The sequence below is a fragment of the Eucyclogobius newberryi genome, unplaced genomic scaffold (assembly GCF_026437365.1).
Source record: "Eucyclogobius newberryi isolate DKJ021-1_F unplaced genomic scaffold, fEucNew1.0.hap1 SCAF_13, whole genome shotgun sequence".
NCBI classification, from domain to species: Eukaryota; Metazoa; Chordata; class Actinopteri; order Gobiiformes; family Gobiidae; genus Eucyclogobius; species Eucyclogobius newberryi.
In genome coordinates, this window is record NW_027315757.1 from 16,221,807 (window position 1) to 16,248,995 (window position 27,189).

The following is a 27,189-nucleotide window of genomic DNA, read 5'->3' on the forward strand; positions in this document are numbered from 1 at the left end:
TTTAGTGTGAAAGTGCCGCGGTGAATCGCAGACCACATTCGCCACACTGATGGAGAACAGGCGAGGCTTTCAGGTTGGTTTCGCGATGGCGGCGCGCTCAACATTTCAACTATTTTAGCAAAAAAAAACAGTGCAAACCCAAAGTGAGTGGCTTGCGTTTGGCCCCGGCGGGTATCGGAATGGCCCGGACTCGGCTGTAGCTCCCCGGGCCCGTCCGCGCGGCCGCCGGAGCGGCTTGTTTCTCGGGTCAGGACTCAGTGTTTTTGTGGCTCCGCTCCGGGCCGCTCTCGTCTCTGTGCCCGGGCCTGGCGCTGCACAGAGCGGGCATTAGGTCGCTGCAAGGTGGGCTGCCCGGCGGGTAGGACCGGGCTCTCAACGGGCTCCCGGAGCTCGTATGTGCGGATAGAGAGACTGTTTACGTCGCGGGAAGTGCGCTGTGAAGCCGCGGAATTATTTTAGATCATCTTAGTGGAGAAGCTAGCTAGCGTTAGCCAACCACAATTCGTCCCCGCACAGACGAAAACGCGTTTATACGTTTGTAAAAGTGCCACTGCTTGTGTTTTAGCACACCGGGTTTGTGTCCGCGTGTGTCCGGATCACAAGGTGCGTCTCTGGAAGCCAAAGTGGCCGTTTTGTCAACGTTTGTTGTACATTAGCCGATGCTAACAGCGGAGCGCTAACGAACTGACGCTGTGACGTAACCGGCTCATTGTTTTGACAGCGGCCGCTCGGAGTCCCGCTCTTCCCCGGGCGCGTCTCCAGCTGCCCCGGAGCCTTTATCCAAGCTTTATTATAACGTTTATCAAACCTTTTAATTGTATCGTGTAGCAAAGTACATTGTATTTTATGTCGTTTGGAGCATGTAGTTTATGTAGTTTGGAGCATGTAGTTTATGTAGTTTAGAGCATGTAGTTTATGTAGTTTAGAGCATGTAGTTTATGTAGTTTGGAGCATGTAGTTCAGCAAAGGGCTAAGGGGTTTTAGTAGCAAGAAAGTTGACAATTTTGATGGTGAATTGCTGTTATTTAAAGTATGTATTGTCAACTTCAATCAAAAAGCAACTTATGCTTTTCATAAGACCAAATATAATCAACTTTGGGAGCAACCATGCTGTATATATTAACTGTATATATATATGTGTAATGTTCTCTTGTATATTAAGTTTGGGCCACATTGAACCTGTGACTGTGCCACATGCCCGCTTTTATACTAACCCTGAAGGCGGCTGTTAAACCTGCAGCTGGTTGTGTTTCATTCATATTGTTGATTATAACTCTCATTTGGACAGAATATTTAATGTAGTTTAATGTGGAACAGCTTGGATCACCTGACAACGACACAGTAACACCTCCAGCTGTTGAACTCTCACAAAGATAAATGTTTATTTGCCGTGTTCACCAAACTAACCACTCTTTCTTCAGTTAAACAGCCAAAGTTATTAACAAACTGTCTTTTGTTAACGTTAAGCTGTTGGATTTCCACGAGTTTGAACTTTCAACCTTCAAGAAGAACTTAAGTGTAAAAATCAATTGGATCGTCTAAACTTTAGTGTTGTCCCAAAACTAAAATCTCAAACTAGATTTTGATGCACATGAACGGTTGGTTAATGTTCTTGTCTTATTGACCAAGGCCTGTTTGTTTTGGTGGTCAAATCAATGCTGACGTCTTATAAACTGTGCAGGAACTGTGATATTTTGTCCTGTTTTGGGGATTCTTAAATAATTTGTACAGAGTTTGTTTGCTGGTTTTAATATCGTTCTGTATTGGACTGTTGGATGCACTTGGCTGAGCTCCTTCACGTCGTGTCCGGTGCTTTCGTCCCGCTGACCGTCTGCTCTGTGTGCAGTTGTAGGATGGATCCCGACACTGGGGCTGAAACCCAAAAAGCCGTCAGTTTGCAGTGGAAAAGCTACAAACTGGTCCAGGATCCAGCCACTCGCCGCGTGACGCAGAAGATCTACAGATACGATGGAGTGCATTTCAGTGTCCCGGTGAGTGTAGGCTCTGGTCCCCGGCTCTGGTCCCCGGCTCTGGTCCCCGGCTCTGGTCCCCGGCTCTGGTCCCCGGCTCTGGTCCCCGGCTCTGGTCCCCGGCTCTGGTCCCCGGCTCTGGTCCCCGGTTTAGACTGGGCCCGGTCCGGTTTTAGTTGCAGTTCAGGCTGAATTTCAGTCGAGTCTCTGGTCACTATTTAAACTCTCTCTGTCTATATTACGACTATAATACTTTATAAAATTATGTTCTCTGGACTAAACAGACTCAAACAAAAAGACCTTTTATCACTTCATTTATAATTATTCTCCCTCTTGATTTGGTTAAAAAAAGTATTTAAAAAGCCTCAATGTTCAATAGGAATAATAATTTGACGTTGAACACGTTAGTTGCAGATGTGAATAAGACTGAGAAGAACTGCAGCGTTCAGGTTCAATTCAAATTGTGATTTAATTTCAATTCAACTTTACTTTATTTCTAGACATTAAAAACAGCAAGACCATTGTCTTTTTAATGAGACTTTGGGCTGCGTTCACTCGTGTTCTGGTTTGAGCTTGATTTAGTCCAGGTTTAGTCCTGGTGTAGACTCTGTTCAAGTCCAGGTTTAGTCCTGGTGTAGACTCTGTTCAAGTCCAGGTTTAGTCCTAGTGTAGACTCTGTTCAAGTCCAGGTTTAGTCCTGGTGTAGACTCTGTTCAAGTCCAGGTTTAGTCCTAGTGTAGACTCTGTTCAAGACCGGGTTTAGTCCTGGTGTAGACTGTTCAAGACCGGGTTTAGTCCCTGTTCTGCTTCACAAGGGGAATAACTCTGACCACAGTAGCTCGGGTCATTATGGTCCAAACTGACCTGAACTGACTGTGTTGTTTCTGTTCGTGCCGTACAGGATTCCGGGTTTCCTCCGGTGGGAGACCTGCGCGACCCCCGACCTCGCAGACTCTGGTCCAGGTGTAAAGAGATGTCGCTCCCAGTGCCAAAGTTCAAGGTCAGAGAACACGCACACACAGACACACAGAGGAACACACACCACACAGACACACCACACACTCACACACACACACACACACACACTCACACTCCCACACAGTCGTTGTGCGTTGGAGCCGTCGTCGCGCGTTGAAGCTATCATCACGTGTTACCGGCGAGTGTCTAACGGTCGCGTTCTTTTCTCCCACAGCTCGACGAGTTCTATGTGGGGCCCATCCCGCTCAAAGAGGTGACGTTTGCCCGACTCAACGACAACATCAAGGAGCCGTTCTTGGCCGAAATGTGCGCCAAGTTCGGCGAGGTAGAGGAGATGGAGATCCTGTTCCACCCGAAGACCCGCAAGCATCTGGGTTTGGCCCGGGTCCTGTTCACGAGCACCCGAGGAGCCAAAGACACCGTCAAACACCTGCACAACACGTCTGTGATGGGGAACCTCATCCACGCCCAGCTCGACATCAAAGGTACGCCCGCTTTTGAGCCAGTTTCAGGGGCACATTTTACACCAAGATTACCACGAGCAGCGCCGTCCAAAAGGAATTATTACAGAGGACGAGGCGTTATTACGGAGGACGAGGCGTTATTACGGAGGACGAGGCGTTATTACGGAGGACGAGGCGTTATTACGGAGGACGAGGCGTTATTACGGAGGACGAGGCGTTATTACGGAGGACGAGGCGTTATTACGGAGGACGAGGCGTTATTACGGAGGACGAGGCGTTATTACGGAGGACGAGGCGTTATTACGGAGGACGAGGCGTTATTACGGTGGACGAGGCGTTATTACGGTGGACGAGGCGTTATTACGGTGGACGAGGCGTTATTACGGAGGACGAGGCGTTATTACGGTGGACGAGGCGTTATTACGGAGGACGAGGCGTTAGGCCTTATTACGGTGGACGAGGCCTTATTACGAAGAACAAGGCGGCGTTATTTCGGAGGACGAGGCGGCGTTATTTCGGAGGACGAGGCGGCGTTATTTCGGAGGACGAGGTGGCGTTATTTCAGAGGACGAGAACAAGCACCATGTGTGGTATTAGGGCTGCAACTAACTAATTAAGATAATCTAATCTAAACTAAGAGAAACTACGTAAACCAAAATAATCTAAGATCCAGTCACCATGTTTCAACCTTATTTGTCTATTAATGGTTTTAAAGTTTCATTACAATAGAATTACTTGTTTGTTGACTAAAGGGTGCCGTGTGTTTCCCGTGTGTTTCCCGTGTGTTTCCCGTGTGTTTCCCGTGTGTTTCCCCCGTGTGTTTCCCGTGTGTTTCCCGTGTGTTTCCCGTGTGTTTCCCGTGTGTTTCCCGTGTGTTTCCCGTGTGTTTCCTGTGTGTTCGCCGTGTGTTCGCCGTGTGTTCGCCGTGTGTTTCCCGAGTGTTTCCCATGTGTTTCCCGTGTGTTCCCCATGTTCACTGTGTGTTCCTTGTCCTCCAGGCCAGCAGAGGCAGAAGTACTACGACCTGATCGTGAACGGCTCGTACGCGCCACAGACGGTGCCGCTTGGAGGGAAAGCGCTCACAGATCAGACCCGAGTCCCAGCACCGGCCCCGGCCCCGGCCCCGGCTCCGGCTCAGCCTCAGCCCGACACGGTCAATAACACTTACATTACATGCATTTAGTCAGCGTCCACTCAGAGGTCAGGGAACTACTGAGATTTGAGACCATTGGCTTTTAGTCCATGTCCAGCAATTATTTCAGGGTTCGACAGTCAAACGAGTATTTCTATTTACTCTGTGGACTCACTTCTTCTGGACGACATGTGTCTTCTTAACTGTGTGGACTCACTTCTTCTGGACGACATGTGTCTCCTTAACTGTGTGGACTCACTTCTTCTGGACGACATGTGTCTCCTTAACTTTGTGGACTCAATTCTTCTGGACGACATGTGTCTCCTTAACTCTGGACTCACTTCTTCTCGACGACATGTGTCTTCTTAACTCTGTGGACTCACTTCTCCTGACATGTGTCTCCTTCACTCACTTCTTGTCCTGCTCGTTGTGTCCAGTCGTCAGAGATCCGCCGCAGACTGTCCAGTGAGCTGGCGGTGTTGGCGGCCGGAGTCCAGGCCCTCACGGCGGGAAACCTGCCCCCGGCTCCGGCCCCTGTGGACCCCAGCGAGCCTCGTCTGGACACGCCCTTCACTCCCGGCTCCACCGCCTCGTCCCAGGGCAGTTCCGGGACGCCCCTCAGCTCGCGCTCTGGGACGCCGTTCTCTCAAGATTCTGGATACGCTGGAAACAGGTCAGACACGTCCTCAAAGAGACTCGAGCAGTGCATTTTAAAAGAGTTGTGCTGCGGTTCATTCACCCAATATTTTTGCACGTTTTAAAGTCAAATCTGTTTTGCCCCAGAGCAGATGTAAAAGGTGAATATTTAGGATGTCCAGAATGCATGAGGTCAGTGAGAGACACGTGGAGCAGTGAAGAGTTTAATATAAACTAGTTCTGTTTTCTACATTTCAAAAGAGTAAAAATCAGGTACAGCCCTTTTAAAGTTATTGAAATCTCTAAATTGTCTCTAACGATGTCCACAAATGTCACCCATCGATGCAACTGCTGTTATGATTTTGGGCGTTACAAAATGTAATTAAATTGTATTGAACTACAACTCGTACCTAACGAGGAAAGAACCACAGAGATCTGAGTAAGTTACAATAATGTATTTAAATGTAATTAATCCTCTAAAACCTTGAACTCTTGGTCATTTTTAGGTTATGTCGGGAATAGAATCATTTATATTTTACAATTGTTGCTTCTCACAACAATCACACCAATAATTTAGCACTGATTAGTACATTTTGGGGAATACCAATGTTTTTACCAGTGATTTTCTTTTTGATCCAATATGATCCAATAAGCAATACTCATATCAATCTGATCCAGTCCAACTATGAATAGACATTAGCCATGTTTCCACTGGTTCTCTTTGGAACAGTCCTAAAGTGTCTCTGTCTTTAGTCTCTGATCTGGGCCGTTTCTTGGATCTAAACCGGTTCTAGCTCCTAAAGTGCTCTGGTTCTCATTGGCTCCAGGTAGACTTCAGCTCAGGAGGAGGAGCTTCACAGCACGCCCAGATGATTGGACCAGAGAGAACACAGACTCAGGCCAAAACAAGAGGCAAAAAGCAGAGAAACACAAAATAATCATTTCTCACTTGATCTCGTGCTAAAGCGCCGTATTTCCACTGATGCTAACTTATATGTCGAGCCTTAGCTACGCAAAGCTAGCGTAGCACAACAGCTGTTTCCTGTTTATGTCCGCACGGCACTCGCTTTGTCAAGAGCCAAAATCTGATATTTCCAGGTCATAAAGCGTCTGACATGATCTAAAGCAAAAGCGTGACATAAAGAGATGTTCAAACGCGGCGTAAAGGATCAATATCCAGTCGCTATCGATATCGATCTTTATTCTGGCATTGTAACTGTTCTGTTCTCGTCTCTCCCAGACACAGCGGCTACAGCTCGGGCTCGTTGGGCAGTGGTTACCCTCCACAGGACATGCTGCCCTCGTCCTCCTCCTCGTCCGCCGTCTCCTCCACCGTCGGCGGGTACAAAGTCTCCCGTTACCCGGACGAGCTCCAGGACTCCGCCGTGCACTACCGCGGCCGCCCCGTTTACCCCCCGACCTCCGGCTACCGCCCCAACGAGCCGCCCTGCTACCCGCCTCCGTACCCCGGCATGAGCGGCCCCCCGCACATGCCGCACCACTCCGGGATGCCGCCTCCCCCGCACCAGTACGACCAGAATGCCGAGCGGGAGCGAGACGGGCGTTTTGGCAGCGGGCCGGCGGGCGTGAGCTCCCGGCGCTCGTCCTATCACCACCAAGACTCCAACTCCTCCTCCTCCAAATACTCGTCGCACCATCACCGGGAGGAGCGGGCGTACAGCCGGCGGGACAGCACCGGGTCCAGCAGGTCGGGCGAACACGGCCGGCACCACCGCAACCACCACCACTCGCACAACCACCACGGCAGCAGCAGTGGGCGGAGGCGTAGCAGCCACGACCGGGACCGTGAGCGCGGCGAGCGGGATCGCGACAGGGACGGCGAATACTCGAACAACGACCCGCGGTACAACTCCCACCGCTCGTCGTCTAACAGCCTGTCGCCGCCGCCCTCCGCGTTCAAAGACTCTGCGCCGCCGCCGTCCGCAGAAAGAGTCGCCCCTGCCGCTCCGCCTGCCTCCGCCGCCGCCGAAAAGAACTATCACGCTCTTCCACAGAACCCGCCGGCCCCTCCCCCACCGCCTCCGCCTCTGCCCCCTGCGTCTGTCATGGCTGCCGCCGTCGCTGAGTCGCTTGACTTCGCACAGAACCAGGACAGTCCCAAAGAACAGTGGACCAAACCCAAACGCAGACCTAGCACGCCGCCTATTCCGCCCAAAAGCCCGGGCAAAACGCCACCGCCGCCCGCCATCTCGTCCTCAGCCGCGTCGCCGACCTCCACCTCGCTCCCTGTGAACGTCCTGCCACCCGCGACCGCCAGCTCGCCGCCGCTGCCGCAACGGGGCTCTTCCTCCCCCGAGCCGGACTCGACCAACGAGAGCCTGCCGTTCGTCTACCACAGCAGCAGCCTGGACTCGCGAATTGAAATGCTCCTCAAAGAACAGAAGGCCAAGTTCTCGTTCCTGGCGTCGGACGAGGAGGACGAGGACGGGCAGAGGAGAGACAGTGAGCGGAAGGGCGGCGAGGAGAAGGAGCGGCGGAGAGGGGAGAGGGGGCGAAAGAGAGGGAAGGGAGGAGGAGGTGAGGGAAGGAAGAGTCCGAGTGCGCTACAGGCCGCCGCGACCTCGTCCTCTTCACACACAGAGTCTGGACCAATCCCAGAGGAGCCTCAGGTGAAGAACACACAGGTTTATCACTGATGCGTCTATGCGCTCTTGTAAATAAACGTAAAATACAGTTTGAAACAAGTTCATGCTGTCAATAGTTATTTGACTCTGTGTGGTTTGGTTCATGTCTGTGCTGTGACCCTCAGGCCGCTCTTCCCGGCTCCACGGCTCAGGACCACGACAGTTCTCTGGCTTACGCTGCTGTGGACCCTCAGCACCGGAGCGGAGCCCACACTCCCCCCTACAACGGCCAGAGTCAGGTACAGCACGGCCCCGAGCGGCTCCAATGTGGGAATGTGAGGCTGAAATACGACTGAAATTATATATATATACCGTAGTTTCCGGACTATAAGTTGCACCAGCCAAAAAATGGTGGTTTGCCCTCTTCAGGTGGGTGGGGTGTCCTTGCCCCAAGTGGAGGAGTTCAAGTATCTCGGGGTCTTGTTCACGAGTGAGGGAAGGATGGAGCGTGAGATCGACAGGCGGATCGGTGCAGCGGCTGCAGTGATGCAGTCGCTGCATCGGACCGTTGTGGTGAAGAGGGAGCTGAGCCGAAAGGCAAAGCTCTCAATTTACCGGTCGGTCTACGTTCCTACCCTCACCTATGGTCATGAGCTTTGGGTAGTGACCGAAAGAACAAGATCGCGGATACAAGCGGTCGAAATGAGTTTCCTCTGCCGTGTGGCTGGGCGCTCCCTTAGAGATAAGGTGAGGAGCTCGGCCACACGGGGGGAGCTCGGAGTAGAGCCGCTGCTCCTCCACGTCGAGAGGAGCCAGCTGAGGTGGCTCGGGCATCTGTTCCGGATGCCTCCTGGGCGCCTCCCACAGGGAAGAGGCCCCGGGGAAGACCCAGGACACGCTGGAGAGACTATGTCTCTCGGCTGGCCTGGGAACGCCTCGGGATCCCCCCGGAGGAGTTGGAGGAAGTGTCTGGGGAGAAGGTAGTCTGGGAGTCCCTGCTCAGACTGCTGCCCCCGCGACACGGCCCCGGATAAGCGGCAGAAAATGGATGGATGGATGGATAAGTCGCTCCCGAGTATACTATACTGACCTCTCCATTACTGACCTCTCCGTTCCTGACCTCTGACCTCTCTGTTCCTGACCTCCATTCCTGACCTCTCTGTTCCTGACCTCTCTGTTCCTGACCCCTCTGTTCCTGACCCCTCTGTTCCTGACCCCTCTGTTCCTGACACCTCCGTTCCTGACCTTTGACCTCTCCGTTCCTGACCTCTGACCTATCCGTTCCTCCAGCCGTCTCCTCACTCGTCGGGTGAAGACATGGAGATTTCAGACGAAGAGGAGATGGAGACGACGGCCATCTCAACGCCTCATGCCGGCATGCCCTCAGGCTCCTCCCCCTCGTCGGCACCGCCCGGCTCCGCCTCCCAAACCGTGGCCGCAGACGGCTCCTCCTCTCCTCCCGCAGACTCCGCCTCTTCGCAGCACTACAGCGGGTCCATGCACCCGCCCATGCCCTCGTACCCGCCGCACCTACAGCCTCCGCCCGGGTACTCGTTGCAGCCGCCGCCGGGCATCCCCCCTCTGCCCCACATGGAGCTGCACCCAGAGTACCCGCCCCCGATGCCCCCGCACCTGTACGATTACGCCTCGTCCATGGAGCTGATGAGTCAGTACAGCGGCGGAGCACCCATGTCCTTCCAGATGCAGACGCACATGCTGAGCCGACTGCACCAGATGAGGGTGGCAGCGTCCAGCGCCACGCCAGGTACCCGCCGCCGAAAGTTCATGTAGTACTCTATACCCGCCGCCGAGAGTTCATGTAGTACTTTATACCCGACGCCGAGAGTTCATGTAGTACTCTATACCAGCCGCCGAGTGTCTGAGGCTGAAAAATAGATTTTCAAAGTTAGGGGCCAGGGGGGCCCCCTACCTAAAAAAGTTAGGGGCCCCATGCACCTGCATGTAAAACAATTTAAAGTACTTTTATCTTTTATTTGATATGAAGAGCACAAATACTGAATTCCTATAAACCAGAGATCATGATCTTTAAAACTGTTTAATTCAATATAATGTTCTTAGATACAAAATAAATACTCTAAAGGCATTTGACACAAGGAGATCTTGTAGAATATATACAATCACAGCCTACAAAATAAACTACTAACATATATACATTGCCTCGATGCTAACGAGTCCAAAGGGTGGGGGGCCCTTTGATACTTCCATACTTTGACATTGTCCCTAATGTGCAAAACTACAGCTTTTGCTGCAAACAACTTTAAAAAGACTGAATTGTGGACTGAGTAGAGATTGACGCCCGCCAACCTAGAGATCACTTTTGGGGCAAAATTAGACCGGGCATTTCCGAGTGCAACCGAACGCAGCGGTCAATCAGATGCCCGCTTTCATCGAAATTAGATCACGGACTCTGCTCGGCCAATGAGAAGCGATAAGACAGCGAAGTGGCATGTCTGTCAAAACGAAACTTAAGCGATGAAAATGCCCCAAATATGGCCAAATTACTAGTTAAATCTTGATTTTTTTTCCCGAGGAATTCAGATACAGGGGCACGACGGGCCTAATTCAAACCCCGGGCCCGCCAGAGATTTGACTGCTTACGGGCCCCGGGCCCCCCGTCTATTTCGCGGCCTGAGTGTTCTTGTAGTACTCTATACCAGCTGCCCAGTGTTCATGTAGTACTCTATATCAGCCGCCCAGAGTTCATGTTGTGCTCTATACCCGCTGCAGAGAGTTCATGTAGTACTTTATAATAGCCTCCGAGAGTTCATGTAGTACTTTATACCAGCTGCCCAGAGTTCATCCTTTTATAAACTTTTCTCAAATATTCCAGACAATGAAGAGTATATAAATTTTTCTAGACTCCCTGGACTTGCCTGTTATGTCAGAAGAACAAAATAAAAAATTAGGAGCTGAAATAACAAGGCGCAATCAAAAGATTAAAGAAGAGTAAATCTCCGGGAGCGATGGGTTCACCTCAGAGTGGTATAAAGCTCTAAAGACACACCTCAGAGTGGTATAAAGCTCTAAAGACAAAGGCAACTTTTAAATGGCACTTAAGAAAACCCACAGCCTCCGGGTGTGAAAGAGGCAGTCATGTCCCTGATACAAAAGAAGGGAAGGACCGACTGGATTGTGCCTCATAGAGACCTATTTCTATTCTGAATGTGGACTATCGTATAAACACCTCAATTATGTCCAAAAGAATGGAACATACAACATCAGACAATCTTTACACATAATGAGCCAAATAGAAAAACAACAAGACTATACGGTTAACTTTGACTGAACTTAAATAATGGTTTTAAATTTAAAAAAATGTATGATCCAAGTAAATGTTGAATCTTCTTGAACTGTGTTTGTGTTTGTGGTAGGACTCACCCCGGGACCAGGAGAGGGCGCTACAGCCGACTACAGCTCGTACCACCTGCACTCCATGTCTCTGCCTCCTTTCATGGAGCAGGAGGGCAGCAGCTCCCACTACGACCAGGACCACAGGTACGACACTTGTATTTTATGATCAGAAATGGAGCGGTGTGACTCTATAGAGCAGGTCACAGGTCACACATTGGTTAGGCTCTTTTTGTCCCGCCTCCAAATTGCATTGTCATATGTCAAATCGAGATCAGAGGGATGTTCTTCATACAGAATATGATTTAAAAACCTGGCGTTGTGGTTCTGTCTCAGGTACCTGCCGGCGCACGTGCCGTACCCGTATCACTCGGATCCTCACGGCTCTCAGCTCCCTCCTGTGCCTCCTCACGGTCTGCCGCCTCCGTCCTGGCCTCCTCTGCCTCCACACTTCCCCTTCATGCCTCCTCCGGGCTACGGCACGGTGCTGCCCACAGCTCAGAGCGGCGGCGCGGCGGCCGAAGCGGGCGAGGGGGCGGAGTATCGCACCGTGGCCGCAGAAGAGCTGCCGCCGCTGGTCGAGGGTCCGCACGAGGCCACGGTGCAGCTGGTCCTGGCATCACTGATCCAGGAGATGAAGAACATCATGCAGCGTGACCTGAACAGAAAGATGGTGGAGAACGTGGCCTTCAACACATTTGACGAGTGGTGGGAACGCAAAGAGACCAAGGCCAAGGTGAGGGAAAACAGGGAGAAATAACAATCAATAAATGTGGTTTAAGTAAGAAAAAGAGGGAAATCGATATAGGTTAGTGTAGACGAGACCAAAGAACTCGTCCTAAACCAGGTTTCAGTCCAACCTCAGGACTGTGAGCAGGTTCAAGTGTTTGGGAAAGTGCAATAAAGATGAGCTGATGCAACCAAACACTTGATATGAAACTGCTGGGCTTAGGAGGGAGTTTATGTGAGTTTATGTCAGCTTATCAGTGTTCTCACTGGGCTGAGGTTTGAGGATGGCGGTGGGACAAACCGTCCCACTGACCGTAGGCGGTGCTCGCAAAAAGTACTACGGCTCTCACTCGCACGGTCAAATATGATCACACTCCGTCACTTAGGAGCGGCGTATCGCAGCGTATTTTCTGGCGCTTTTAACGCCCGTTGATCATATTGGCTTTCCATAACCGTGCGAGCGCCGTGGTGCTTTTCGCTCGCACCGAAGGCCGGTTATCTTAATACCTGGTGGTATCTTTTGAGCATGCCACCGCCATGCCAAAACCCCTCAGCGAGAACACTCATGTCAGCCTGATTGACAGTGTCCTTGTGCTGAACATCTGTTTGGTTTTCTGACATGAGCTGACAAGAAAAGGCATAACAGAACAATAAACTGATCATTGCCATAAAAAATTAAAAACAGAGTTCTTTACAGGAAGTCTTTTCCGAGTGTGTGACTCTGTGGGATGAGTTTAAGTTAATGTCATCAGGGCGACGAGAAGAACGCTTCACCAACAAAGATGTGCACAAAGATTCAGTCGAGCCAAATTCAGAGAAACACTAATGACATTCATGTGCAGCAAATGTAATGTTAAAGGGCCTATGACGGGTTTCTACAGTTTTCTAACTTTGACTTTATATGATGTATTTATACCTGTTGTACATATGAATTATAGTTTTACACTGATCGAGCAGGTATTTGTGGAGAAAACCTTGAAAAATCTGTAGAAAATGACAGGAAGTGACATCACACCAGGGACACTTGTTCAGTCAAAGTTTATGCAGAATTTACACAAACAACTTTATTGAAGCTTTAAAACCTGTTACCATCCACCTATTTGGCCATGTGCACAATGGTTGGACATACCCAAATGGCATTGCTTATTAAAATAGGATCTTACAGCCCACATGCAAGTGTGACACATCATTAGAAAGTTTAGGCACATGAACACTGTCAGGGCTTCAGAACTTCCACTACAGAGGCCCAAACATAAACCAAACATCCTTTTTTTTAGTCTCGCCTCAATATTGTCAATTTGTAATGGTCCTGAGCATGACATACTTCATTTTGTGCTTATGCTGTTCACTGTACATGATGTTTATCTTGTTGACAACAACTGTGTTAAGTTTCAGATCTTTAGGAACAGGCATTTTGGTGCTTTTGACCTTTTTTGTATCAAAAAGTATATTCGGAACAAGTGATTCAAATATGTGCCAACTGTGGCAAACTGTTTTATTACAATTTTAGCTCCTCTATATCATAAAACATACATTTTGATGTTTTGAAGGCCACTAATATCTATTATAACTGCTAAAAACAATGTATGTGAAAATATGAGTTTACCCATGAATTTCCCATATCGAGGTAAAAAAAATAATATATATATAATATTTTTATTTTATTTTTGTATTGGTATAATAATACATATATCTAACAAAATGCGCGTCCAAAAGGCTAATAAAATCAGAAAACGTGATGCGTAAAATCTAGTCGCCTCCTGCCGAAAAATCTAGGCTCTGACAGCCTTTACGCGCGTGAATAGAGACGATTCTGTGTGTGGGACCCCTAAGTCCCGCCCCGCATTCGAAAGGTATTCTTATTGGCTAGGATAATATGACATTCAAAGTCTTCTACGTCACCGCATGCCAGCGCTATGCCATGTAAACAAAGATGGATCCGCGCGTCGGAAGCGGCGCATTTTTTTTGCGGAGGCTGTAAAAAACAAACCCGTGGACAGAAAAAATGTATGGTGTCATTCTGTAGCTAACAGTCTGAAGAAAAGATCGATACCAAACAAATGCGCCGGAGGAGCCGGACAACAAGTATGAGCCAGAGAAGAAAACTTTGTTTACTTGACAACATCTCGAAATTGGGTAACTTCAGGAAAAATACAAGTGGATATTGTTTTTCTATGGATTCTTACGGACACACTGAGTATAAGAATGTACAGATTGAAAGCCGTTTCGTCCGTCATAAACCGCAAACAGGTAGGACATGCGTTTGTAAAAGTTGAGACTTTCACAAACTATTGCCAATTGCTTATTGGGGCATATTATTCATTGTAAATCAACAACCTATTAGTTTTGTTGAGAAAATAACCTTTAAAATGATGTATAACTTGGTGGTATTGACCACGAAAATAAAAGTGATGATGTAAGAGAGCTTTTCTAATTTGGAAAATGCGCGCCGGCGCACAGGTGGATGGTAACATGTTAAATATTTATTCAACAAAATAAATTGGCTCATATATTTTTATTTGTCAAATTAAAAAAGTAACATTAGATTGTCTTGGCCCAGTGTTTGCTGGGTAATTTCCTAGTGTGATGTCATCAATTACAAACAGGAAGTGAAACTATAAATCCTGAAAATTGTGCTGTTCTTTGATCCAAAATTCAAAATATATTTGTTAACTGTATTTTAGTTCAATGAGCGGCCCGACCGCTTTAATGCAGCAGACGTTTAATGATACTTAATTATTGCAAAGCTTGAATTGAATGATTGTTTGGTCATGTGATGATCAACTAGAGACACATTTCCCCCTGTGGCGGACAGTAAAACTGTACGATTAGAATCATTCATCTTAGCGCTGAACATTAACGACAACAACAGATGGCGCAGCTGAAGATGCTCTTTGTATTGTCTGTTTTTGTTTGTAAATTGTGGGTCTGCGTGCTCTTACACCCGTGAAGGCACACGAGAACGCCCTTACCTTGGATTTTCCTCTCTAACGTGAACTCACTACCCAACAAACTGGACGAACTGGCGTTGCTGATGAGACGAAACAGAGACTTATCTTCATCTCCTGTTTTGTGCTTTACAACTGCGCGTGGAGCTGAAGGGCTTCCAGCTGCTCCGAGCTCTCACCGGAAAATTACCAGGTGGTCTATTACTACATTAACAACGCCTGGTCTTCAGATGTGACCGTGATCTCAAAACACTGCTCTCCTGATGTGGAATATCTCTTCATCAACTGCAAACCATTCTACTCTCCACTTGAGTTCGCCTCATTCATCCTGGCTTTGTCCTGGCATCCTGTTTACATCCCGCCAAGCGCGATCGTGCAGGAGGCAGAGCACGTGCTCGTGGACCAGGTTCTGAGTGTGGAGCAGATCTTCCCGGACTCCTTGTGGATTATCTTGGGCAGTTTTAACAAGGGGAATCTCAGCCATGAACTACCAAAGTACAGACGGTTTATTAAAGTCCCGACCAGAGAGCAGAACACACTGGATCACTGCTACACAACAGTCAGCAACGCCTTCCACGCCGTGGCCCGGGCCACGCTGGGCTCAGTCATGGTTCACCTGATCCCCACGTACAGACAGAGGCTGAAGCTCTCCAAACCTGTAGTGAGGAATTCTAAGAGGTGGACCAACGAGGCAGTGGAGGAGGAGCTACATTACACACTGGCAGGTTTTCAGAGCTGCCACAGACAGTTTGGATGAGTACACGGACACTGTGACGTCATACATTCGATTCGGTGAGGACAGCATTATACCATCACACACCAAAGTCACTTTCAACAATGACAATCCCTGGTTTACATCCAAACTGAGGCAGCTGAGGCGGCAGAAGGAGGCAGCACACAGGGCCAGTGATAGAGAACGCTACAAAGATGCAAAGTATGGATTTAGTGTCGAGAGCTAGATCCCAGTACAATACGCGTCTGAAGCAGCAGTTCTCAAACAAAAACCCTGCCTCTGTGTGGAGTGGGCTCCTGCTTCTCACCAACTACAAGCCCAGAGCCCCCCCTTCCGCAGACGACAGAAAACTGGCCCAGCAACTAAATACTTTCTACTGCAGATTTGACACCCCCTCCCCCACTGTGGCCACCTCTACCAACCCAACCCCGGTCCCCCTCCACCTTCCCCACCCCTCTCACAGTTCAGGAACAGAATGTAAACGGACTATTCCGTAAATCCAATCCGCGAAAAACTGCTGGACCCAGACAGTGTCACCCCGGCTACCTTAAGACACTGCGCAGGCGAGCTGGCCCCTGTCTTCGCTGGCATTTTTAATACCTCCCTGGAGTCATGCCATGTCCCATTCTGCTTCAAGTCGTCCATCATCGTCCCTGTCCCCAAGAAGCCCCGGATCACTGGACTTCATGACTACAGACCTGTGGCACTGACGTTTGTAGTCTTGAAGTAATTTGAGCGCCTGGTCCTACCCCACCTCAAGTCCTTCACCTCCCCCCCTGCTGGACCCCCTCCAGTTTGCCCACAGAACCACAGGTCTGTGGGCGACGCTATCAACCTTGCACTCCACTTCACCCTGCAGCATCTGGACTCCCAGGGAATGCCAGGATCCTGTTTGTGGACTTCAACTCTGCATTCAACACCATCCTCTCTGCTCTGCTCCAGGACAAGCTCTCCCAGCTTAACGTGCCTGACTCCACCTGCAGGGGCAGCACCGACTTCCTGACTGATCGGAGGCAGTGCTTGCGGCTGGGGAAGAATGTCTCAGACACACGTACCATCAGCACAGGAGCTCCACAGGGCTGTGTACTTTCTCCCCTGCTCTTCTACCTGTACACAAACTGCTGCACCTCCAGCCATGACTCTGTAAAACTGATCAAGTTTGTGGACGACTCCACCCTCATCGGGCCCATCTCGGACGGGGATGAGTCCGTTTACAGGAGGGAGGTGGACCGGCTGGTGTCCTGGTGCAGCGGTAACAACCTGGAGTTCAACGCCCAGAAAACAGTGGAGATGATCGTGGACTTCAGGAAAGTCACACCCCCCCAGCCCCCCCTCACAGACTCCCCCATCTCCACTGTGGAATCCCTTCGCTTTCTCTGCACCACCATCACCCAGGACCTCAAGTGGGGGCCAATCAGCCACTCCCCTCAGGCCACAGGCAGGAGGCCACTCCCCTCAGGCCTCAAGCAGGAGGCCACTCCCCTCAGGCCTCAAGCAGGAGGCCACTCCCCTCAGGCCTCAAGCAGGAGGCCACTCCCCTCAGGCCTCAAGCAGGAGGCCACTCCCCTCAGGCAGGAGGCTAGAACCTCCCTCCACAAGAACAGTTTCTTTCCCTCTGCCGTTGGACTCATGAACACTTCTTAAACACTGTCACTTTAATCATGGTTTAATCACTCACTGCACTTTCTGCACTACAAATGTAAATCTCTACAACTGTAAATTTGTGTACATATTAAGCCTATTTTTATTAATTATTTTATCTGATAGCTTATTGTTATAACTTATTCATTGTTCAATGTTTTGTTGTTTATGTTGCACCGAATCACCCAGACAAATTCCTATGTTTGTGAATTTTGTTCTTTGACAATGGCAATAAACATATTCCAAATCTGATTCCGATTCTGATTCTGACTCTGATTCTGAAAAGCTGAACGTTAACGACAAGCGCTGAACGTTAACGACAGACGCTGAACGTTAACGACAGACGCTGAACGTTAATGGCAAGCGCTGAACGTTAACGGCAAGTGCTGAACGAAGCGCTGAACATTAACGACAAACGCTCTCTACAGCCATTCCAGACGATGGTGCGCGGCGTCTCCGCTCTGCGCGACGAGGAGAAGAAGGAGGAGAAGCTGAGCCGACCTCGGGAGCCGCTCCTGTCTCTGGTGGACTGGGCCAAGAGCGGAGGAGTGGAGGGCCTGGCCCTGCGGGGGGCGCTGCGCCTGCCCTCATTCAAGGTAAAGAGGGGAGGGCATCTGACACACAGGAATTCTTCATTACACTTTATTAAACTGTTTTGTTTGAGCAGGTGAAGAGGAAAGAGCCTCAGGAGCTTCAGGAGGGAGACATGAAACGCCCAAGGCCCCAGACACCTCCAGAAGACCCAGGTCTGGACACACTCACTCTGGGTTTGGGGTCTTTTTAATGGCAAATGTTATGATTTTTTTATAGTTTTGGGGCTCTAAACAAAAACTCATTATCAACATTTACTAAGAAGTTATTTACAGAAAACAAACGGTTTTGGAGTTGGTTGTCTTCTGCACTGGTTTGTCCCAAAGACAGAAAATAAAATATCCCTCTGTTTTAGTTTTTTGGTGCTTTACTCTAAAGTGAGTCTAAAGATGTGACTTGTTTGGACCGCATTTCAGTGGAGAGGCGGCGAGCCGAGGAGCGACACGCCGCAGAGAGGGACAACAAGCGGAGGAAAAAGAAGCCCAGGAACAGGAAGCCGTGGGAGCTGGACAGTGAAGGAGAAGAGACGTCCGATGGCTCCGACGAGGACAAGGTCTGTGCAGACACCAGCAGCCAGTAGGGGGCGCTGCTGGACCGTTGCCTGAACCCCATGTTCAGTTTTAGTACTTTAGTTGTCATAGTCGTTCACCCAATGGAAGGATTACATTTATGGCATTGACACCAGGTCATATAACGAGAGGCGTGGCAGTTAATGACTAAAGACTCATTATTATTTATGTTTTTCCTTTAGGATGAAGAGAGTGAAAAGGACTCGGATGGTAAATTGCACATAAAGTTATGTATTTCTAAAACCTTCTTTTCGACAGTTCTGATATAAGATCTCTTCCAGACGAGGCCCTCAGTGCAGACAGTGAAGATGAGAGTCCGTCCTCTTCCTCTGGCTCCTCGTCCGGCTCCTCTTCCTCTGAGAGCGACGAAGAGGAAGGAGAACGTCTGGACACCGACCCCGACACCATGGACGAGTCCACTATGGACAGCACTTCTGACAGGTGAGACACGCCTCTGACAGGTGAGACACGCCTCTGACAGGTGAGACACGCCTCTGACAGGTGAGACACGCCTCTGACAGGTGGGACACGCCTCTGACAGGTGGGACACGCCTCTGACAGGTGAGACACGCCTCTGACAGGTGAGACACGCCTCTGACAGGTGGGACACGCCTCTGACAGGTGGGACACGCCTCTGACAGGTGGGACACGCCTCTGACAGGTGAGACACGCCTCTGACAGGTGAGACACGCCTCTGACAGGTGAGACACGCCTCTGACAGGTGAGACACGCCTCTGACAGGTGAGACACGCGGTTATGGACTTCTGTTTTTGTTGAGTGTTTTACTTCACCCCTGACCACCAGAGGGCGCTGCTGAATGCACTGAATGCTGTGCACAGGAGCAGAAAATTATCCTGTGCTTTCAGCAGCACCCTCTGGTGGTCTTCTGAGATTCATAGAACATTTACAACTGGGGTTTGTACTATTTTTCACCGTTTTTAACTTTCTTTTTCTGTTCAGGAGTAAAATGGCCACAGCTAACATCGACCTCCGAACAGGTGAGTCCCATAAACCAACCGTCTGTGTTTACATCAACACCTCTTCAAATCAGGACTGGTTCTAGCCGGATTTGGGTGGACATACTGAGAATTTAGGCCAACTATAGCAGTAGTATAGTAGAAGTACTTGGAAACATTTGGTATTTGTTAGTATGTCTGATTGGGTGGGCCAAAGGTGAATGTGGACAACGCCTTCTGTTGTCTGTAGCCAGAGCCCTGCTTCAAATACTGTGTTAACGCCAAAATACAAACAGGTGGACAACAGTTCAGTGTAATCTAACTTTAGATACTCGAGTAAACTGATGGAAGAATCTGCCGTCGCAACCTCCAAGTCACTTTTACTCAAACTGACTATTTTTTATGATTTTTATTTGAGAAAGATAGTGCTCATTTGTAATACTTAATACTGTCTCTCTTCCTCAGGAGAAGCCCGACCGAGCAAACCCGACTCCTCGACCGCAGCCCCAGACCCCGCCTCCAAACGTCCCCCGTCGCCGCCCTTCCCTCGCCCGTCCTCTCCCGTTATCCTCGTCCCGCCGCTCAAAAAACGCAGGAAAAACGTCTCCTTCTCCACAGACGAACTCGACTCCAAACCTTCTCTCCCCTCCGTCCTGCTCTCGCCGTCTGTGCCCGAGTCAAGCCTGTCGTCGCCCGCCCGTTCCCTGGACTCGCTCTTGACCGCTGCCTCGTCCGGAAAGGCCGCGCACGGCATTCAGCTGCTGCCTTTCGCCTCCAAGCCGGGCTCTGGCACCGCGCTCATTCTTCCTCCGACGCACGACCCGGACGACTTCAAAAAGGGCATCCCGATCTCGCCGCCGCCCGTGAAATCGCCCAACAAACGCGGCAAAGACTCTCCCAAATCGCCCGTCGTCGCCCCTCCCCCGATCATGGTCTGTCGAACCGTCCAAAACTTGCCTCTGGACCACGCGTCGATGTGCAAACTCGCCTACGAAGAAGTGCCGGCCCCCCTGCCGCCAATCAAGCGCGGAAAGGGGCGGCAGCGCACCGCCAGCCAGTCAAACATTCACCCTTTCGAGGACGAGGACGAGAGCAGGTTACGAGGCGCGTCCAGTTTGCTTCAACTCGCCTCGGCGCCGACGACCGATCTGTCCGTTCTGGCCGATGTGGCGTTGAAGATGGACCCGGACGCGGGGGATTCGGAAGAAACGGAGACGTCGGACGAAGCGGAGGAGCACAAACTGGAGGACCCGTACTGTCCCGAGGCGCTGGCCGTGATCATGTCCCCCGAAGGCGTCCTGGTCTTCATTGAGCACAGCTACTGCAAACCCCCGCACGCCGCGCCCGCTCTGCGAAGGGCGTCCAAGCACGAGTCGGTCCTGCTTCCCGCCGATTTGAACACGATTTCGGGAGTGCTAGAAGCTCCGGAAGAGGTGATTGAAGAGGCAGTGAGGGACGCCATGGACTACGCCGGGCAGATGGCCGACGCGGCAGGCCACGGAGCGTCCAAAAAGAAGGGCAGCGGGAAGAGCTTTGAGCGCGAGAAAGAGCGGCGCCGGAAGAGACGCCGGGACAAGGAGAACGTGGAACACACGAAGAAACGCAAAGAGCCTCAGAGCAAGAAGAGGAAACTACAGGTGAGCGCGCAACTAAAGCTTTGTCTAATCTGGAACGTTAAAGTGTCTTTGACGGGTTTTTACTAACTTCTAATTTGACTTTATTTTGTGTATTTTATACATGTTGTACTTGTATGTAACATTAGATGAGTTGCTGTGGTTGCTGGGTCATTTCCTAGCGTGATGTCATCAATTACAAACAGGAAGTGAAATCATAAACCTTAAAAAAAATTGCCATTCTGTGATAATAATTTTATAATTTTTAGCTAAATTCAAAATATTTATCTTAAGCGCATTTTAGTTCAGTGAGTGGTCCGACTTTAAATGAAACCATACATGAAGCCAGAGGATCTGTTTTGATACAATTTGCACTGAAAAGACTGTTGGGAGATGTGAAGGAGCTCTGTCCCCCAAAAGCATCTAAAGACTATTTAAACATAAATATCTTTGACCAAAAACGGTTTACATGAAAACATGGACAGGTTTGGCCCTTGACCATTAATGTGCACTCCTTTTTATTTTGATGTTGGACTGGGATAGTTCTGTTTTCTTTCATCTCTACTGACCGTGGGAGCCAGTGCGGTCAACTAGGATTCATAGAACCGTGGTTAGTTACTTTCCTCTCAAACTGAAAAATGGAGCTGCAGAGATTTCTCATAACTTGTCAAATATTTAAATGATCGTCAGTGTATTCTGATAATATGTTGCGTTCAAAAAGAGGTTTTCATACAAATTCTCCACGTAGAAGTCTTCACCATAAGTCACCATTATTTGGTTGATACAATATAATCATTTGTCTACATTTCACTTCTGAATATGACCTCCAAGCTGAAAAACTAACTGAAATAGTGTCACCTTTTTCCGTTGTCATGGAATTAGACATACACCAATGCTATTCCTTAACACACAGAGAACACAATTCAACTTAGAATATGAAACGACACAGAAATATCAGACTTTTGTGTAGCATGCATGGGAGAAAACGCCGGGCTGCGTCACTCAGGCTGTTGTAAGCAGCCTGGTGACCCTCCTGCGTCTCACGCCGTTGTTTCTCATGCAGGTTGGTTTTATTAGATATTTTGGCGGGTCATATTTCTCATTGGTCAGCTTCACATCAAGGCACTTGTCTTTTACAACAGCTGGTATTTTTCCTACAGATAAAGCCTGGTGAATGTTTTTACCCATTCTTTGCTCCATCTTTACGACACCTTCACAAATGCAGTGTCACATGCTGTTTTTCTCTGACTAATGATGCAGATAATATATCACTATTATGCAGATAAAATACATCACAGAAATATAATCATATATTCACATTTTATCACATCCGTATAATTGACATTTATTCAACATAAACATGAATGACATGTCCTTAACCTTCCACGTGTTAGTACTGCTCCTCTGTAGTATTCCTGAGAGTTGACTACTTCCTGTTCCGTCTCCAGGACTCAGACCTGGAGGAGGACGTGGACGTGGAGGAACTGGAGTCTGGCGAGCTGAGCAGTTCTTCAGACTCTGAGGACGAGCAGCGCCGCCGCCGAGGAGCCGCCGAGGAGCTGCGGAAGAGCGAGAGACTCTTCCTCCAAGACGCCGGCGTCTCCAAGCCCGCCGCCCACCACCCGCCCCTGCCGCTGCCGGCCCTCGACCCAGTCAAGTACGACAACCGCAGCGAGTTCGAGCAGATGACCATCCTCTACGACATCTGGAACTCGGGCCTGGACGGAGAAGACCTCGGGCTCCTGCGGAAAACCTACGAGAAGCTTCTGCAGGACGACCACGGCTCCGACTGGCTCAACGACACGCACTGGGTCGGACACACGGATATCCTTTCACCTGGAACGCCGAGACGTCTGGGAATATGGGGGGCGTAGGGTGGGTCGCGGGTGGTGGTGGTTGGTGGGTAGCGGTTGGTGGTTGATGGGTAGCGGTTGGTGGGTGGCGGTTGGAGGGTAGCGGTTGGAGGGTAGCGGTTGGAGGGTAGCGGTTGGTGGTTGATGGGTAGCGGTTGGTGGGTGGCGGTTGGAGGGTAGCGGTTGGAGGGTAGCGGTTGGAGGGTAGCGGTTGAAAGGTAGCGGTTGATGTTTGATGGGTAGCGGTTGAAGGGTGGCGGTTGGAGGGTAGCGGTTGGTGGTTGATGGGTAGCGGTTGGAGGGTGGCGGTTGAAGGGTGGCGGTTGGTGGTTGATGGGTAGCGGTTGGAGGGTGGCGGTTGGTGGTTGGAGGGTGGCGGTTGATGGGTGGTGGGTGGCGGTTGATGGGTGGTGGGTGGCGGTTGATGGGTGGTGGGTGGCGGTTGATGGGTGGTGGGTGGCGGTTGGTGGGTGGCGGTGTGTGAACTTTGGGATGAGGTCATTTTAAAGTGTCTAGAAATAATTGCCTAAAATAATCTTTAGTTAACGATCATTTGGACTTCTCCTTGACCGTTTGTGCACTGACCAACCTCCCGACGCCGCGGCGTAAGAAGAAGGGTCCAGACAGCACGCTGCGCGAGCATGTGACGGGCTGCGCTCGCAGTGAAGGTTACTACGCCATCAGCCGCACGGAGAAGGACGTGTACCTGGACCTGGACCTGCCCGAGCAGGTCATCAGGGAAGTGGAGAACTCCGACACCACGGTAAGACCACACCCACCACCACGTTGTCGTTTTTGTTGCGTTTTAATCAGTGAAGATTTGACAATGACAAACATATTTTAGTGGAGTCCATGAAGTGTCAGTAACACAGAAGTGGGACCTGCGTCTGTCCCTGGTTTGTCTTCATAAAGGAGGTTAATTGCCTTTGTTCCCTCCTCAGGGAACAAACCGCCTGTTGTCGGAGCGACGGTCAGAACAGCGCCGCCTGCTGACCGTCATCGGGACTCCGGCCACGATGGACTCTGACCTGCTCAAACTGAACCAGCTCAAGTTCAGGAAGAAGAAGCTGCGTTTCGGGCGCTCACGGATCCACGAGTGGGGCTTGTTCGCCATGGAGCCCATCGCCGCCGATGAGATGGTCATCGAGTATGTGGGACAGAACATCAGACAGGTCAGTGAGAGGTCATGTCCTCACACGAGTGTCCTCACACGAGTGTCCTCACTCAAGTGTCCTCACACGAGTGTCCTCACACTTGTGTCCTCACACTTGTGTCCTCACACTTGTGTCCTCACACTTGTGTCCTCACACGAGTGTCCTCACACGAGTGTCCTCACACTTGTGTCCTCACACTTGTGTCCTCACACTTGTGTCCTCACACGAGTGTCCTCACACTTGTGTCCTCACACTTGTGTCCTCACACTTGTGTCCTCACACTAGTGTCCTCACACTAGTGTCCTCACACTAGTGTCCTCACTCTAGTGTCCTCACTCTAGTGTCCTCACACGAGTGTCCTCACTCTAGTGTCCTCACACGAGTGTCCTCACACGAGTGTCCTCACTCTAGTGTCCTCACACTTGTGTCCTCACACTAGTGTCCTCACACTAGTGTCCTCACACTTGTGTCCTCACACTTGTGTCCTCACACTAGTGTCCTCACACTAGTGTCCTCACACGAGTGTCCTCACTCTAGTGTCCTCACACGAGTGTCCTCACACGAGTGTCCTCACTCTAGTGTCCTCACACGAGTGTCCTCACACGAGTGTCCTCACTCTAGTGTCCTCACACGAGTGTCCTCACTCTAGTGTCCTCACACGAGTGTCCTCACACGAGTGTCCTCACACGAGTGTCCTCACTCTAGTGTCCTCACACTTGTGTCCTCACACTAGTGTCCTCACACTAGTGTCCTCACACTTGTGTCCTCACACTTGTGTCCTCACACTAGTGTCCTCACACTAGTGTCCTCACACTTGTGTCCTCACACTTGTGTCCTCACACTAGTGTCCTCACACGAGTGTCCTCACTCTAGTGTCCTCACACGAGTGTCCTCACTTGTGTTCTCAGATGGTTGCTGACAACAGGGAGAAGCGTTACGCGCAGCAGGGCATTGGCAGTAGTTATCTGTTCAGAGTCGACCACGACACCATCATCGACGCCACAAAGTGTGGAAACCTGGCTCGCTTCATCAACCACTGCTGCACCGTGAGTAAAGCCACGCCCTGACCACGCCCTGGCCATATTGCAGTGTAATAACCACTCATTTATTTCTGCAGCCGAACTGTTACGCCAAAGTCATCACCATCGAGTCACAGAAGAAGATTGTGATCTACTCCAAGCAGCCGATCGCCTTCAACGAGGAGATCACATACGATTACAAGTTCCCCCTGGAGGAGAACAAGATCCCCTGTCTGTGCGGAACCGAGAACTGCAGAGGAACCCTCAACTGAGTGTGAGCAGCCCAGACCTGCAGAGAAGGTTCTCCTGAAGCGAGAACAGTCTTGGATGAGTCGCACTGCAAAAAAACAGCACTTCCTGAGTTTAAACGGCTTCACGACATTTGAGTGCTTTTGAGTTCCTCCTCTTCAGACTGAGAAGGTTGAGTTCGTTTGCACTTTCACGACTCAAAGCCACGGCACAATTAGCTCCATTTTCAGGCTGAAACTAATTAACAATTATTTCCATAGAACCTCGAGTCTTTTAAATACATTTTAACCAAACAAAGTTGAAATGTGGCGACTGAAGCTTCTGAAAGAGAATATTCATGAATAAAGAAGACAAAATATACAGTTTATTCTTTTATGACGTTTCTATTCCATAACGCCTCTGTCTTTGTTAGAAAAAGTGTTTTAGAGTCTCGTTTAGTCTAGAAAATGATTAAAAATATAAATATACAACAACTCGAAAATGAATCAAAACGACTCAAACATCTGAGTTGTTTTTTTGCAGTGCGCTCGTCGTTCACCAGCTCCAGAATCACAAACGCACTCGAAAGCACTTTGGAATCCAGCGCCCGCCCGCCACGCCCCCACGCCCGCCACGCCCCCATCGCTCCGTCGCCCACAACAACAGACACTAAAATGACTCGATTTCAGAAATTGGTCCAGATTTGAGTAGATTTAAGCAGATCGATTCGGACTTCGACACGTTTGGATCAGTTTGACTTTTAAAAAACGTCTGAAATGATAAAAGCCGTGAATTCAAGTCATTTCGGAGCAACGCGTTCACAATCCATCCGGAAAAACAAAGGAAAAACTGCCCAGGTTCAACGTTCAGGGTCTTTAACGGCGCTTTTTAAGACGTGATTTAGTTTGAGCCGCTTCGTTCCTGTCGCTTTAAGAACCGGACGTGACATCACAGTTTTCAAAACGTCGTCATGGCAACAAGTGTTTTTGTGGAAGTTCAAAATGGCTCAGGATCAAAACTAGATTATTTTTGTTTCTGCAAATGACGATAAATGTTTGAGTTGAAGGTTTCATCAATGTTTGAGTAGTTTTGAAGAAATTATGAATATTCTAGACTAAAACTGAGTCCAGATGATGCAGCTGAATCTTTTTCTACAATGGAACTCCTGGACGAATGAGGGACCACGCCCACATTCTAGACACATTAATCACATGAATCCATCTCTGGACTTTAACTTTACAGACTTTAGAAGAAAAAAGAATATTGATTTTTCCCTCAATGGAAAAGAAACCATCAGAAATCATTCAAATTTAAATATCAAAGACGGCAGCGTTATTAAATCTCTTATTTCACTTTATTCTACACTTAATTCTGTCTCTGTGCCAGAAATGTCTTAAAAGAAAAACAAATCCAAACCAGTCAAAACCATTTAAATTCATATTCAAGACATTTTAACTTTTTGAGTTTGAAAACGATGTAAAAAAGTTATTTTCTTTTCTTTAGTTTCATATGTTTTTTTCTCTTCTTTCAGTTTCTACAACAAACTTTCAAACTAAACTGGAATATACATTTTTATGAGGAATAATGTACACTGCAAAGAAAATCACCTCGAGTTAAAATGACTTGAATTTCAAATGGAAGTTTTGACTTTTTCTTTCTATTTTCAAATTTCAAGTGCGGGAATAAATGTCTCAAATTTAAATCCATGTTAATAATTTTTGTGATATTTTGCCCAAGATTTATTATTATTTTAAGACAAACTGTTCAAACCAAACTGGAGTAAACCAGTTTATCTGTTTTAAAATTACACATTTCTTGCCATTTTGGTTTAAGACAAAAGTGACAAAACTGTATCAAAACTACTCAAATCCAGAACTAGTGTAGTTATTTTTTGCAGCGCTGACATCCAAACATTTATTTTTTAAAAAGATACAAAAAAAATGTAGAGGTATTTTTTTTTATTTAAAAAAAAAATAAAAAAATCTATTTTTTTATCATTTGGCATTTCCCCTAATTTATCT

At 49.0% G+C, this 27,189-nt stretch overlaps 1 protein-coding gene across 2 annotated transcripts; it reads left to right on the top strand.

The window, feature by feature from the left end:
• Positions 1-26,600, top strand: setd1a (SET domain containing 1A, histone lysine methyltransferase). 2 transcript variants are annotated; one of them, XM_072442711.1, is made up of 23 exons: positions 1-73; positions 1,847-1,991; positions 2,872-2,970; positions 3,163-3,433; positions 4,411-4,565; positions 4,982-5,217; positions 6,421-7,810; positions 7,951-8,064; positions 9,056-9,530; positions 11,158-11,281; positions 11,471-11,870; positions 17,614-17,781; positions 17,853-17,931; positions 18,193-18,329; positions 18,528-18,555; positions 18,627-18,786; positions 19,306-19,343; positions 19,767-20,938; positions 22,363-22,738; positions 23,349-23,530; positions 23,709-23,939; positions 24,830-24,967; positions 25,039-26,600. In XM_072442711.1, exons 2-23 carry the CDS (start codon positions 1,854-1,856, stop codon positions 25,210-25,212), a joined length of 6,285 nt encoding a protein of 2,094 aa, XP_072298812.1. In that variant the 5' UTR covers positions 1-73; positions 1,847-1,853; the 3' UTR covers positions 25,213-26,600. The 2 variants fall into 2 exon arrangements, with proteins under 2 accessions (XP_072298812.1, XP_072298811.1); XM_072442710.1 differs by having other exon boundaries at positions 48-143.
• The last annotated feature ends 589 nt before the right edge of the window (positions 26,601-27,189 follow it).